Source organism: Branchiostoma floridae, chromosome 7 (assembly GCF_000003815.2).
Source record: "Branchiostoma floridae strain S238N-H82 chromosome 7, Bfl_VNyyK, whole genome shotgun sequence".
NCBI lineage: Eukaryota > Metazoa > Chordata > Leptocardii > Amphioxiformes > Branchiostomatidae > Branchiostoma > Branchiostoma floridae.
This window is the reverse complement of record NC_049985.1, coordinates 13,649,601-13,666,214: the sequence shown is the minus strand read 5'-3', so window position 1 is coordinate 13,666,214 and position 16,614 is coordinate 13,649,601. Positions and strand designations below refer to the sequence as shown.

Below are 16,614 nucleotides of genomic sequence, written 5' to 3'. Positions count from 1 at the left end.
TCCCGAAATTCCCCCAGTATCCTTCACACTTGACATGCACGCAGCTGCCGACTGCTTGCCCCACCTGTATATCTTCAAACACTACGAATGGCAGGAAGATGTATTCCAAGTGGCACCAAGCATTCGAAGAAGCAGGATCCTGTGCCAACAGAATAACTTATACCCTTTTAGGGTGGCAGTGCTCATTTATCAAAGACAGGCAACATTAGTACCTGCACTGCCACCAGGCAGACTGGTGCTCTTTGTTCAATAATTTGACACAAGCCAGGATGTGTGGAAGGAGAAGCATTTCAGGAATGGGGAGGGGGTGGGTGAACATCAGGTGAATGTTGTTAGCTCTCTTGCTGCCAAGGTCATGTACTTCATGTCCCTCTACTCCTAAGCTGAATGCAAGAGGACACTCAAATTCATAAATGTGATGCGATTTCATGTATGAAACATGTTTGGAGAATTATGCATGCACAGGTGTTAACATATGGAAAACACAGACCAAGCCCTGGACTATGATGGCTCTGTTTTCAGCCAACACCCATCATACTTGGGTGCAAGGAATATGCCAGGCATAAGGTGACCCCATTTTTCACAATCCTCTCCCTCCCAGCAACGTGCACTGCAACATCTCGGACCATAAAACCCATTCCTGAAATTGAAGGCACGACCCTGCATCAATTGTTACTTTCCCAGATGCTCCATAATGAAGGGGAATGCACACGCAGGAAAGGTTTGTTCCACTTGCCAAAGGGTTTTGCACCAAATGATCTTTCAGAAGAGGGCGATCCGAGCAAACTCTGGAGCGAAAAGGCCAGGGAAATTGCTGAATTATTCAAACTGACACGTAGAGGAGGATTGTGATGCAGCATACACTCTCACAAGCTGAGCCATGAAAGTCACACACTGAACATTTCCGGCCAACTGAGGTGCAAATTGGTTATTACAGGGGTAGTTGACATATGATGTGCTCTGAAGATAAACTAGTGCATTAACACAGGTAGATTTGTTGGGGGGACTATACATATTCCTATCCATCCCTCCCCTGTGTGGAGGCATACAAATGGGAAATATCTCCTTCCCCGTGATGCTGGTACTGATGGGGAGTACACTTCGCTGCCCTGTTTTCAGAGGCAAGGCCTGAATCGGCTCCATTCTCCTCCAATCGACCAATGATCAGAAAACGTGTGGGGAGGGAGATAAGCATAACAAATAACAGGGGGAGATATCTGGCGTACTCAGAGCTGGAGTAACTCCGGTGCTAACAGTGATTTCCCTACCATTGATTTGGCATTGCTGCCAACCCTGCCACAAGCTGTTTTAGCATTTTGCTATAAAAACTAGGGGTTAATGCTGTAGAAAAAAGGGCCATTTCAGTATTTGTTCTTTTGTCAACTAACTTCATCACCAATAAAAACTTGGGGGAAAACGATAATGCATTACAACTGATCAATATTCAATATCAATCAATATCTACAAATGTAGGGCAAGTGAGCAATTTTAGTAGACATTCAAAGCCACATGGTATAATCATGGAATGATTCATAGGGCACTTCTATATTCTGCAACCACAACTGTGTTTTGAATTAGTTGCTAAGCAAGCAACTTTGCCTGTTGCTATCCTCACCCACGCCAGCGACGTGCAGTAAGACTACAGACACTACCAGGACATTTCTAGTATTGGAGCCAAGAATTCTCCAGACAGTTTAAACTGTTTGGACATTCTTTCTTCCCATGTGTGGGATAGATTAGAGAAGAAATCTGTGGCATATAACAGTGTTTCTGCCCACTCTTTCACTACTGCGAAAGCCCATAAGTAAAGCCTCTTTGAATGGGCATGAAAGGGTAGAATCTTTTGCATTTTTCTGGAATTTTGTAAACACAGTGGGGTCACGGTGTGAAGCAAGAGTAGGAGGGATCATGTTCAACTTTAGTTCAGTCCGGAATGCCTCTCGCACCTAGGAAACAAAGTGGTAAATGGAGCCGCAAATGGCAGGCCAGAGGAATTTGGACCGCAAATGGCAAGGACATGAACCTTCAAGTGATGTATATTTCGCAAAATGTGATTTTAAGATTGCAAGTTTGACTACAAGGCGACCGGTTTATGGAGAGTAATATGTCCTGTCACTGGGAACAGAATTATGGCTCACAAATCAGGACGGCCCAACAAGGTTCCACCTCATTACTGGTGAAGAAGACAAGAGGGTCGGAGAGGGGTAAAACGGAGGTCAGCCGTGTTTACTGCCTGTTGTTAGTCTGTGTACACTGGCCAGGTCGGTTCCGTTTTAACAACATTTCCAGCCTCCCACTGGCATTCCTGCTTGTTACAGCCCCATCTGACGGTGACAGGAGAAAGCACCATCCATCAGAAAAGGTTTTGTGCTTCTTAGCAATACAGCCATCTCACAGGCGCCTGTTTGTGTAGCTGAGGCGACCCTTATCCGGCGGCGTCCTTACACCGTAATGGTGGTCGACACGGCACTACACTGGTAACTTTCAGAACCCCAGATAACCGTGCAGCCAGGTTCTCATATCACCAACAGCCAATATTTCAGCAGCTTGTCAAACATTTCAAAGGTATGAGGCAAGGCCAGGTAAGATTCAAAGGTGCCTTTGTCCCTACCTCTTCTGTATGGATAGGCATGGACAACAACATGGTCAGAAAAAGGGTGTGGCATCATAAGCACTTGTTTCAATGCAAACATCAAAGCTCCGCAGCTCTTGGGTCATGATATCAACAGAAAGGTACGGCTACTATGAACAACTGATATCTAAAGCCTCAGGCTTTTTCATTTAAAAAATTCCAAGTGTTACTTTGATGGTGTTAGTTAGTTGGGGATGTATGGCATACATAGGGCGCCACCCAGAGCTTGTACATCAATGGGTTGCACCCACACAACCGCTCCTTCTTCCTCTAGAAGGGCAAGGGTGCAGGGGGGATTGAATGACAAACACCCTGTCATGGTTCCTTTGCAGAAAACAAGGTCCCTGCTCCCCTGTCAATCAATACTCCCCAAGGTTTAGGTGTAGATTGCTTGGTGTTTTCCACAAAAGCACTTTCTTTGCAAGGGAAAACATTTGGGACTCCCACAAAGCTCGTTTGTGTTGTGAGGAAACAAGACTACCCAGGAGTAAAAAGTCTTGGAAAATATGTCAATTTCTTTGAGTTTCTATTCAATAAGATCTGTTTCTCAGACAGTATCAGATTCATTGCTGCAAACATTAAAAATGATGGATTGGAAATAAAAGTCTTAGAAACAAAGGCCAAAAGGTGCACACTTTCCAGCATCCTCTGAAAATAGTACAGACACAAAAACAAAAGAATCTGTAAAAATGCACCTTTCATACATCTAGATAAAACTATTTAACATCGTAAATTAATTAGGAAATAAAATCTCCTCAGTTATGGCAATAAAGAAAAGTCAATCTGTGCACCTGCCCTTTTCCTGACTACAGTTTGGTTCATCCCATCAGCTCTACCCCCCACCCACTGACGTTCAAGGGCTCAGGGTCAGACCAAAGTAAACACTGCCTTTCAGGGTAATGTCCAACTGACTGGGAGACATATATATTTATGTGCACTCTCTCCCCCACAGCTTGTACAAGCCACCTTCCCACTATCGCCTTTCAAACCCTAGCAGTTAACTTCTATCCACATCCCAATTTCAAGTTTAGGGCTTCTAAATAAAGAACCTATTCAGCTATTATTGATCTATTGATGTAGTCTAGTATTCAGATCTCCACCTCAAAATAGTGGAAATACATGGGGGAACCTATTTCTAGTTCACTCAGAGTGGGTTTCACTTAATCTTAATTTTAGCTCTCCAGCCTTTTACTTTCCCATTTCTCATAACTAATTGATACTTATTTAGTCATGCTTATCTTTCATTTTTTAATTTTCATGGTCGTCAGTAACAGCATTCTGAAATAAAGAGGCGACACAAAAACATATGCAAGTCTTCTCTGAATGACTTCTGCTGACAAGACAGGTGTATGTTTCTTCCTCCTCCTTTTATATTCAGTCCACGACTTCTTGTACTAAACAAAGGAATGCCAGGATTATGTTTCTGATTAGGTCATTTTTTTTGTCCAGTCTTTGATTTCAAGATTGCACTGAAGCCTAATGCATTACTTGGGGGCATCCCAACAGGGAAGAATTTATAGAGGTGTTCCTTAATTAGATGGAATCACAATTGGTGAAAAACGTCTTTCATCTAGAATTTTCAATGCTTATGAGAATGTGCACATGTGGCAACGTCTTACTATGTGTCAATCATATTTTGTGTTCTTAAATGCTGGTCTCCTAGACATTGTAAGATATGCAATTCCACATCTTCTGTTATTCAGAAAAATGTGTATCTTTTACCGCCAAAATACCGCGGGAACCTGGTTACCAACCACCTTTCGACTAATTTATAAATTTCATATCATGAATATGGCAACAGCTACTTCGATAAACCCCACAATCCCAACCCCATTAAAGTTATACCTTTTTTTACAGCTCCCTGGACACCATTCCTTTCTACAATGGGGCATTCATTGCATCCTCTAAAACAATTGAGGGATTCTTTTTGCCCAGGGCAAGCATTTGTCACAGGTCATTCCCTGTCAGAGAAGCCTTCATCGATGCCCCCCTCCCAGCCCTAGGGAGACCACATTTGCACAGTGCAGTAGAGAAGATTGATGTTTACCTCAGGCTAGATTATACAGTCTTTAAGTGCATTGTTGTGGTGATTCACAATGTAACATTACCTATTATCTGCCGAGTTCTCCACATGCTTGCTGTCCGACATCAAACCTTTCTCATCTACTTTTCCAATCAAATTTTTTTGTTTACGTTTCTAGTTAAGAGGAAGGAAGGTAATTCCACGGGTAATTAGAGCTGTACAGAAGATTAACAACCACAGCTAACTCCTTTTCTTTTTCCCTGGGATAACCACTCCTAACGGAATCTTAGCCATGGGAAAGACCATTGGAAAATCCTCTTGTCTTCCAATCTCATCAAGATTTTGCATTCCTCCACTTACATGGGGTCAGCCACCTCTTACACCTGTCTTCCTTTGCTGCCTAATAAGGCATGTACTGGGAAAGCAAATACAGGTCTGCCTTCAGACACACAAAGAGATAGAAGGCTTCCTGTGCAAACAAGTCCAGATTCCAGGGCTAGCAAACTACACGTAGCCCCGAGACTGCCCAGAGGAGTCATATTTGCCTTCAGACCTTGTGGCAGAAGGTATACATGTATACCCTTACTACTGTCTCACAAATATAGATCAAGGTAAAAACATTCCCTCAGGTGTTTACATCCGCATGACTGGATATAGAAGCCTATGCCTTCACAAAAATGACATCATACATCAAAACAACACTCGACAGAGAATCTAGAAGCATGGATGGACAAAGAAAGCGATCCAAAGATCTCGGCCAAACAGGACAAACCAGTCCTTGAATGAAAGACTCAAAGTGGCATAGTAACTGTCAAAATCCCCTTCTCTGAAGTTGTCTATTAAAAGTTCACCCATAACTTTGCTACTAATGCTCAAGGTGATATCAAGATGAGAGCACTTTCATGATATGCTGCTAGCATGGATTAGGTGACCTTCTACAGATAAGCGGAGGAGTTTTCTATGATGTGACAAGGTTGGCATAACTAAAGGCTAGGGCTTTACATAATGACACATCTAAGGAAAACCGCACACTGGCAGATAACTGGCAGCTGCATAGATGTAAAATCATGATCAAATTCCCTGTCAGATCAATTCAGATACATTGTACTAACCAATACAGCAGGAGACCTAAGTACTTCCCACAACACATGATGTATTCTGTTCTGGTTCTTAGTAATCAAAACTTCTTATAATATCTAAAGCTCATGCCACTTTTTTGGTGGGGGAGGGGGGGTCTCTTTTGAATATACAATGCTATCAGAGCAAGCATACCCTGGGAGCCAGACAGGGCCGGGTAGCTAGCGAGGTTTGTTAGCAAGTTTTGTTCGGGGAGCCAAGGCAGTCAGCCCGACAATCTCACATTAGCACTGGGGGGGGTTTAAGCCCGAAGGAGTTATCGTAGGTCCTAGCTGCCCGATCCTGGATGGCCTCCAGGGTAAGCAAGCACAACAACCATCTTGTATGAAAGAATTAACTGTGTGCTAGTCTTCCTTAGCAACACTTGAAGCATTAGCACTGGAGAACAATTCAAGTAAAGACAGTCTTGCACAGATATTTACAACCCTTTTCCGTGCCACCCAATCTCCAAGTGTATTTACGGTATACATTAATGCTGGCCAGCCAAATTTACGGACAGGTAATTACGAGGCATCAGATATCAGCATCAAATTTTGACAAATGTGGAAACTCCAACACAAGGTCAAGTCCTGGAGTGATGTGTGTTTAATTTAGCCAACGTTCGAGGACTCCAACAATATAGCTACAACACGGCAACAGCTGTTTCTTTCCACAAGCGAGTTCCATAGGGCAGAGGAAAAAAACTAGTTAAAAGCATTCCTCTAATGCTACACAGACCATATAAGGAGAAAACACCAAGTTGAGTCCAGCAAGCATCCTACATTTAATCTGCCTGAGCCTAAGTGGATTCCTGTTTATGACCAAATGCAATCACACACGGGACAGTAAAAACGAGCATTGGTACCTGGTTTTACACTTTTCCCAAATATTATTCGGTATGAAAGAAATAAACTTAAAGACCGTGTATATTTCACGCATACTAACCTGAGTTTTGATTGATCTGGAAGAAGCCTTGCGGGTTGCCTGACGTGATCCTGAATGTCAGTTTCTGCGTCCCGTCTTCGTCGGGATCAGACGCACGGACTTGTATCACGGACTTGCCCGATCCACTCCCCTCGTCAATGGAGGGGTAGTAGATGGGAAACTCCGTGAGAGGCGCGTTGTCGTTCACGTCTAGCACCTCGATGTAAACCTCGATGATGTTGTACAGCGGGACAGCGGCACGATCTTGGGCGTAAACTGTCAGCCAATAGCGGGACTCCGTTTCTCTGTCAAGGACCTCCGCAGTGCGGATGATACCTGGAAAGTAAAGGAAATTTTTAGTAATGATCACTCCCTCACAATAACTTAAAACCTAGACAGGTACAATACGCTAAACTATATCATATGAACATGTTCAAAGAGGAAAGTCAAAGTGGAGGCAGCATTTCCTATAAGAGTGATGAAGTTATTAGTGTTCTCATCTCCAGGCAAATCAAATGGCATCTGCAGTTTAATATGGGTCTAAACTGCAGTTTACTGGTTCCTTAAACCGTAAGCTTGACAGATCGCGGGATTACTTTCTAGGCTTTCATAGTAAATCACTTGCCTGCTGTTTTCCTTGGGGGAAGTTTAATACACCACTTCTGAAATTCTGGGGACTGAAAGCTCGGTTTACGTTTTTTAAAATTTATTGGCATCATTATAGTTGTAATTATGGAATATCATCCCAGGGGTGAAGGTTGTATTATGTGTCTTCTTTTATTAGGCAACATAAGACAAAGACATAAGTAACCCTGTCAGGCATGAGATATGGGAACCCACAACAAAGAAAGACTGATAGAATAATGAGATATAAAATGCTGGAAATTTTCCTGAATAGTCATCAATTCCCATATCTATATTAATGAGCCTTATCGTTATTGTCAATGTGTTCTTATGCGGGATTGGTATTCTTTAGAAAACTGACACCACATGAATTAGAGCGCAAATCTTAATGTTGTACTGTGTAAGGAACTTAAGTGGGACAGCCTGAGCTTTCAAATCATTACCCAGGGACAAAAGGTAACTTAGCAATGATATCCTAGATGGATTGTAAATCCGATGTTCACATTCTCATACATATAATGCATTGGTGTATCGATTAAAGATACACTAAGTGGGGAGTGGGCACACATGCAAATATTTTGTACAGGTGCATTCATGTATGTATGAAAAAGCTCCTACATTTATTTCAAAGGGCATCTTGCTCACTTTTTCCTTGAAACAGGTGCATTCCTTTCATTATGAAAAAAGTGCAATAAACTATTTGTCGGCATGTGAAGAAACAACCAACAGCTTTCCTCTACAGCCCAGCAGCAAGACCGGATTGAAAATGTTTGGGTTTGGTAATAATCAATGTATCTGGATTAAGCCGAGCAGTTGAGAAATTGGAACTGTACTACACTGCTGGGTAATTGTGTTGATCAATACCTGGTGCAGAAAGCCCCGTTAAATTAGATTGCCTACTTTTGTTTCAATCTCCCTTAAGGGCCGGAACAGGGGATACTTTGAGAGAGACAACCAGAATATCTGATAGTGATATAATGTTACCTGGTTATTTAAATGATAGACAATTTCCTATATCTTCCTAGTATGTAATAGCTAGCTCTGCATTCCTCCCCAAAAAGATGGTCAGGGGTTAAACCTTTAGGAAAATTTGAAAGTTTCATTCTTTAAAAGCTGAATGTATTTTCCTACAGTATCTCCACGATCCATCATACATTCAGACTGCAGTCTGCCAGACACACTTTGAAACTACACACTGCGGCACTCTCGACAATTGGTTTCTGGAAACTGTGCAAATGGAACTCTTTCAGTTCAAACTGATGAAATAGGGTAGACGCTGTTAGCCAATTCAGATGGGAACTCTTGTCATGTTGGCCGGGAACATCAAAAGTCTCCTAGCCATGGTAATGCAGGAGAATGCAATTTGCCGACCGATAACGTCGCTGATAACAGACGATGTGTACCCCAGCGGCAAGTTTGCACACAGCTGTTAGGAGCACCTGCTTTCTTCAGCAGATTACCTTTACAAGATAGGCTGTTTGAGTAGTAAACCCAACCTCTCACTGTCCCCAAAAGTAGGCTATTGTTGCCTTACCAACACACACACTTTTGTTATATTTTACTGTAACTTGTCTGAGAAGCATTACTCTGCATAAAATCATAAAATTCAAAATGACCGCAGTCAGATATATCATGTACAGTATATGACTTGAACATCCTCCCAAATTTTATGGAGTAGAATTTTACACATTTCATGCAGTAGGCAAAGTTTTATACATTTGCTTCATGCACTTTATATGATCTTAGTTTTAGAACAATGGCCCACATATCAAAGTCAGAGACAGACTAGCTGGGTGGCATTCTGGGATTTATACCAAATGTGAACAACTGCTTATGAGGAATTTCTCAGAGAGGATCCAGCAAGGGGTTCATTCATCAGAGCACGACCTTTCGGGCACTACAAGCAAACACCACCTCCCCATATTACAACACTGCTTTATATGGGGTTTGATACTCTGCTGTCCTTTTATGATGGTGGGAGGGAAAATTCTAATCTTTCTTGTTTCAGAACCTAGACCACTCACTGCATCATTTTTTTCACAGAATGTGTTCATTGGTGAAATTCTGAACCTTCACAAACAAAAACATATGCTGCTGTTTGGTTGGAACTGTTATCTGATCCTACCCTGCCATCATTATAAGGATGACCCACAGACCAGAGATGGCCTGGATTGCCATTGATGTCATCCAATACAAATAAAATCTGGTTTACACACTAACTAGAAGTCCACCAATGGCTGCGTTTGAGTGGGTGCCAGATTTTCTGTTGTGGAACAGTTGACTGAAGCATGTCCTAGTTCAAAAAGCCAAGATCTAAATGAACAGGGCAGATGGGGGGATACAAGTCAAAGGGGAAGAATTTTTCAACAAGTTGTGAGGCTGCTTCAAACAGTGCAGGGATGTGCTATGTCTCCCTCTGGCATTCTTGGCTGCCTGCGTGCATATAAACTGCATTCCTCATGTCACTGCTGGGGCGCTATCGCCAACACAACCCACTTCCACAGGGCTACCTCTTTCCGACCCCGCCAGCAATGGGGGAATCATTCCCGTTTTTATTGCCCCGGCAAACACAATCCAGTTTATTGGCTGTACTTTTTGGGAGAGATAATGTCTGATTGATGCCGGCAAGTGCTCTGAAAATGTGTGGCCAGAGCAGAGGGTGTTAGTGCAGGCTAGGGTCATCATTCCCCGGCCAGCATGGGGCCCTGGCTACTTGTGTCGCTATGCCCCAGTCAGCTGACTGGCAGACAACAGGAATGTTGCCTCAGGGTGCGGGGGATCCGGCATCCCTCCGATAAAACTTTCACTCTTACAGTACACTTGAAAATGGGTGGAGCTTCTTCACATGCGAGCGCCCGATTTCAGGTCATCCCTCAGCCAATTATTTATGCTAGGAAAGTTCGCTAATTGTTGCCAACCTGGTTTTTGGGGACCCACCTCAGGATATTTCACAGGTCAAGGGATGTTTTGTTGGCAGCAGACCTAAGGTAAACGACCGGTTCCCTGATTGGATCACGCAAGCGACAACGGTGACAGACTACAATTAACACGTGGATGTGCCTTTGTTATGCAGATGCCAAATTGGACTAGAAAGGAAGTCAGCAGTGTATAATTATCATGGATTTAATGACACGGAATGAAAGAGATTGAAGACGAAAGGTAACAAGGTTCACAAAAGACATGCATGAGGGATTTGGCGGTATTCTGTCACACCTAGTATACCGCAAAATTGTCGGAAGAACGTTTGACTTACCTTCATCGTCAATCACGAAGCGTCCGAGCCCACTTCCGTCCCGAATGGAATAAACAACCTTCCCGTCGTTCCCGCTGTCCAAGTCCGTGGCAACAACCCGTAAGACTTCTGTTCCGACCTCCTCATTCTCATACACAGTGCCATTGCTGACAAAGCTCGGAAATTCTGGAGCGTACAGGTTTTCGTTAATATCAATCACTTCAACTTCTATTTTACAAGTTGATGTGAGCTGTGGCGAGCCCTTGTCCTTGGCACGAGCTGTGATGTTGTACACTTGTCTATCCTCGAAATCCAGCATCCCAACCAATCGAATAACGCCCGTCAACCTATCCACGTCAAACTTTCCTTCGTCCCCGTCTTGCAGGGAATAGCGAATCTCCCCTCCACGCCCCTCATCTGGATCCTGAGCCTCCAGCATCAGAATAACCGCTCCTTTCGGTAGATCCTCTCGGACTTTCACCTTGTAGTTTTCTGGGATGAACTTGGGTGCATTATCATTGAGGTCTTGCAGGGTCACTGTCACTGTGACAACAGATGACAATGGGTAACTTTCATCTTGATCCCTTGCCTGAATTCTCAGAGAGTGCACGGCTGCCTCCTCTCTGTCTAGCGCAGCTGTTGTTTTGATAACACCCGACTTCTCGTTTATCGAAAACTTTTCTGTTCCAGTGAGCAAGGAATACCTGACGGCACCTGCCGACCCGCTGTCGGGATCGGACGCGTACACCTGCAGTATGGTTGACCCAATATCAATGTTCTCGTCTACAGTTTCTTCATACTTGTCTTGGCTAAACCGTGGTTTGTTGTCATTTGCGTCCATGACATTGATGGTGATCCGCTTCCATGCTCCTTTGCTTGGCTTGCCAAGGTCTGTTGCAGTGATGTTGAGGATGTAACTCTCGGTTCTTTCTCTGTCAAGAGGACTGAGAATACTTAGCTCTCCACTCTGCATTCCTATTGTGAAGCAGCTGTCTGTATTGCCCTCTGCAATCACATACACGACCATGCCATTGTACCCTGTGTCACTGTCCCTCGCATTCACAGTAGCTAACACAGTTCCAACCGAACTGTCCTCTCCTATATCGATCTCCCTCGGAATTCCAGAATCGATCTCGGGTGCATGCAGGTTCACAGTGTGGATATCAGAGAAGTGCATGGTCTCATCCTCTTCAAGAGCATTGATGCGGCTTTTCTGTTGGACTTTGCGCATGTGCTCCTGAGCTACACCTGTGCTCTGGCACTGGAGGTTTATGTAGTCATTCCCCTGCATGCTGTTGGTAACAGTCATGTTGAGGTACACAGGAGAAGCCTGGTTATCTCCGTCAGTGGCAGTTACCTTCAGACTGATGAACGATGGCTCAAACTGACCAATCTTGCGTGCAAGTGTCAGGTCCCCAGACGTCGGGTTTAACTCAAACAAACCGTTTTCATTGCCAGACAAGATCTCGTAGCGTACATAGTCAGCAGGGTCATCGTCAATGGCGGATAGGGTATGTACTCTCTGGCCGATGGGGGCATCCCGTGAGAGCGTCCCCTCACACTTCACCTTTTCAAACTGAGGGGTGTTGTCATTCATGTTCTGCAGTTTGACAGGGATAGTCATCTCCGTCTCCCTCCTGTAGGGTGAGCCCCAGTCTGATGCACGGACTCTCAGCATGTACTTCTGTGGCATCATCTCATAATCCAGTTCCTTAGTTGTGGTGATCCAGCCATTAAAGTGGTCAATCTCGAATGGAACGGGGTTGACATTGGCCAAACTGTACGTGAGATAGCCGTTCTCTCCAGCATCCAGATCGTACGCTGATACCTCCAGGACCCAAGTCCCTGCCTTTTCGTTTTCATTGATGTTGGCAGAAAGCTTGGAGTCGTTGAAGACAGGATCGTGGTCATTGGCATCCTCAATATTTATCACAACCACGGCACTGTTTCTCTTCCTGTTGCTGGGGTTTGCGCGATCAGTGGCCACAACGGTCAACTCATAACTGGCCCTCTCTTCCCTGTGCAGCTCTCCCTTTGTGTAAATGAGACCAGTTCTTGAGTTGATCCCAAACCTCAGTTTGTTGTTCCCCCTCTGGATGTCGTATACGATTTCGGCGTTCCGGCCTGTGTCTGGGTCAGTGGCTTGAACCATCACCACAGGTGTGTTTACAGGTGCAAACTCGCTCACTGTTACCTCATACCTGGTCTGACTGAACACTGGGGCATGGTCATTCGTGTCCATCAGTTGGACAAACAAGACTTTCTCCGAGAACTTTGGTGGCTGTCCTTTGTCCGAAGCCCTCAGAGTTAAGTTGTATCCGTTTGGCGTGGTCTCTCTGTCCAATGTCTGGAGCACTTTGATAGCAAACTCGTTCTGTTTGCCACCAGTCTGTATCTCGAATTTGCCGTCCTCATTGCCCTTGATGATCTCCAAGCCCTGAATGTTTCCATTCCTCCCGCTGTCCTTATCTGAGACAGTGATGACGGCATACGTGAGAGGTTCGGCATTATGCTCTACAACCATTGGCAAAGTTCTTACCAGGATTTCAGGGGCATGTAGGTTATCCTGTACGACTGTTATCTGCAGTCTAGATGTGCTGGAAAACCCTGATCCACCCGGATGGAGACCTCTGTCTTCAGCTATGATTGTCAGCTCATATCTCGGGGTCTGGTTGTAGTCAAGCTGTCTTGTTAGAGACACGACTCCGCTCGCTGGATGGATTGCAAATGTGTCTGTCTCTTGGCTAAAACTATAATAGAATTCCCCATTTGTGCCAATGTCCGCATCCGTAGCCGTTACCTGAGCAATGCTGGATCTGATTTGTGTGTCTTCGCTAACCGAGATGTAGTAGGATGTCGGTGAAAACAGCGGTCTTAGGTCATTCATGTCTTGTACTGCTAAAAACACGTCCACCCAGAACTCTAGTTTCCTACTGTTGGTTTTCCTTACTTCTGCTTTGACTCGGAGCTTATAACTATCTGTGACCTCTCTGTTAAGTACATATGTGTTACCCCCTTTGGTCCTTATTCTGAGGAAGAAGAAATCTCCCACTAAATGCTGCTCTGCTTTGAACAACTGGAGTGGGTCTCCATCGACAATGGAATACTTGACGCTGGCCGACAGATCTGAAGTGATGTAGATCCCCATTTTCTGACGGCTCTTTACGTAGGTCTTTGCCTGCGAGTTCTCCATGATTGTGGCATTGTATTCCTTCCGCGTGAATCGGAAGTCTCCTGGTGGAGATGGCGTCCGCTGACAGACTGCTAGTCTGCACAGCACAGTGACGAAAACTATGGCACATATTCTCAGTACTCCTGTATTCCCCTCCATCCTGAGTTGTTTAGTCTGGCCCAGCTACAGCACTCTGGAGAATCTGGAAGAAACAAAAGAAAAACAATGCTAAGGATCACGAATACTAATCAGCAATCAGTATTATCTATCAGACTGCAGAGCAAGGAAAAACAATATGTACACAGCATTTGTTACCAGTCCTGTAAGCTGAAACCGCTCTGGCCTGGTAAAAGGGGCCTCATTTGCATGCAGCCTTGAGGGTCATTGTAATCAAAGAAAGAAGGGTGGCCTCACGCCAGTCCTATCAACAGCATTTCAAGTCAGCTGTATAACCGCTGTTAACGGACTTGCGATCTGGCCCTTTCAATGCAAAACTCTCGCGGATGCCAGACACCCATTCGTGCTCCTTTGAGTCGAAAGGATTGCCCGCCTTGCCTTTTTCCAAGCAACAGAGCCCTCTCTGATGTGAGGGAGTATTGGGCAAGGGCACACAATCACATTGTTTATGTTTGAAAAAGCCTGATGTTCAGTTACTCCTTCTGAAAAGAAAAAACGGGGGCACAACACAAAACAACATGGCATAACGTTTTCTTACTGCCCCAGATTTGGCACACGAAGCCCATTCTTGCAAGCCTGGTGAAAAAGAAATATGTGGTCCCTTGTTCCAAAAAAATAAGCCGGGTTTACTTAAGGATCTTCCACAAAGACAGGGCCTTTAGGCCAACTAAGTAAAATTATCCTAGAGTGCACGAACATCAAACCTAAACAAAAACCTTGAAGAGACTTCACGTACAGTAACTGTTTTTCTAAAACTGAAATGTGTCTAGTGCAACTTCTAAGGGATGCATGATTGCCATTTCCAAAACAAAAACCCTGGAACCCCACATAGCAAACACAGGGAAATCTAAGACACCGTTACCACTACAACACAAAGCACAAAGGAAAGCAGTACTTAGAATTCAACCTGTACAGATATATCCAGAGATACAAAAATATCTCCTGTTGCATCTACACAAGTGAAAGGTAACATAAATTGCCTACATAATAGTAGCCCCTACAGCAATTTCAGTGATAAAATTTCAACAAAGGAGCCGATTTAACGCTAGAAGGATACACTTGTGCAGGATTTCCTGTAACTAAGGTCATTTTTGGATATCGGAAATGTTTGGGGTGATGGGGGAAGATGTAGACAAGTCGTAGCCGGACTAAAGACCATCCAATTATAGGCGAGTGGTGTCCAAGCAAAACACTCGCATTCTTTCGCCAGCAGCCTAAACTGTAGGCTTATTTACCAGGCCGATTCTTGGCCATACACAGATAACACTGGCATGGACTATTCACGGATAACGCAAACCATGTGGCAATTTTTGTTTCGGCGTAAACCATCCTATACCATGTAATAATTCTGATCTGGACGTGAGCGTAAGATTGGAAATCCTCGGCGGGGATAACCCCGCGTCTGCCCGGAGGCACAGACCACAACCTACGGATGCCCACAATCAATTTTCTGGGCAAAACCAGACGCGAAATTTAGCGACACATGAGCAGACTACCATCTTAAAATCATCTCCAATACACATCCTGTACTGGACAGATACGGGGTACACCTGATGTTCAAATTGAAGATAATCTGGGGGGAGCTTCTGAACCGTAAATTTGTGGCGAGGAAAATTTGCGGCTTCACGGTCCACCAGCGGCGCACGCTGTTTGCCCAATACTACCCCCCAAAATGAAGACAAATCGCATCAAACTACAACGGGAATAAATATCGAACCAGTTTTAAAAGAGGAATAAAGGAAGCTTTGGCATACCTGTAGCGTCGATTTCAGCAGGTTATTGGAAGGTTTGGGGGCATCTCTGGGGACGCATTTGACGAGAGAACTGGGTTAGAACTGATCGGGGGAAGTTTCTTTACTCAGGCTCGAACCAAACATGGGCCAGACGAAACTTGGGGCAACTCAGCGCCGTTACGAGCCTTCCGTACACCAACAATTCCCCTCAAATATTACTCACACAATGACCCAAGCCATCACACAAGCTGAGCAAACATGAATTCTTACTTTTCCGTCATTTCCATGAATATTCTGACGGGAAATCGTTATAAATATGCGCGACAAGGACCGCTACTCGAGGCCTGGCGACGCGAGCACTCAAAACACTCCAAGCTCCCGTGAGCCCCCGATTTGGAATGGCTGTTGCACGCAAACCCATTTTTACTCTAATCACGGCCATTTATGGGAAAATCTGACTAACCACAAAGAAAGGCCAGACACTGGTTGATATGTATATGTACCCACACGAACCTGGATTCATCCCGATCGGGAAACATGGGCTCTACACTCTTGCGGCGGCTCAAGACGTGTTCTCCTCGGCTTCGCCATGCTGGAAAATCCGTCCCCTGAGCCTGCTTGACAAACAACGGGGATCTACATCCGCTTGGAACTACTTCGCGTCAATCAAAAGTATGCAAACTAGCCACTCCTAACCTCCGCAATATCGAAATTGCTAATAAAGAGATCACGTAAAGCACAGAATAACGTCTGTATTTCCGATGTTGTGATTGAAATCTAAGGAAAGGAGGTTTCAGGGAGTTTTCTTCCAGGGCGCTGGCTTTGGCGTATTGATATGAACGTCAGCTGGAGGTGGGGGACTTAGCTCCGCCCACGAGCACACGTTGAAATAAGACCGTCAATCAAGTGTCGGGTTTCTCAAGACCTCTCAGAAGCCGATGACTCGTCTCAAGGAAAATTTCTCACAACCACAACGTCAAT

At 44.5% G+C, this 16,614-nt stretch overlaps 1 protein-coding gene across 1 annotated transcript in view; it reads right to left on the bottom strand.

The window, feature by feature from the left end:
* Positions 1–16,450, bottom strand: part of LOC118419101 (protocadherin Fat 1-like) — a 27,530-nt gene extending 11,080 nt beyond the window's left edge. Inside the window, exons 1-3 of the mRNA XM_035825386.1 lie at positions 16,147–16,450; positions 10,573–13,925; positions 6,717–7,031 (exon numbers count right to left, since the gene is read on the bottom strand). Coding sequence (XP_035681279.1) covers positions 6,717–7,031; positions 10,573–13,882 — 3,625 coding nt within the window. The 5' untranslated portion in view covers positions 13,883–13,925; positions 16,147–16,450. The remainder of the gene's footprint in view (positions 1–6,716; positions 7,032–10,572; positions 13,926–16,146) is intronic.
* Positions 16,451–16,614: the final 164 nt, after the last annotated feature.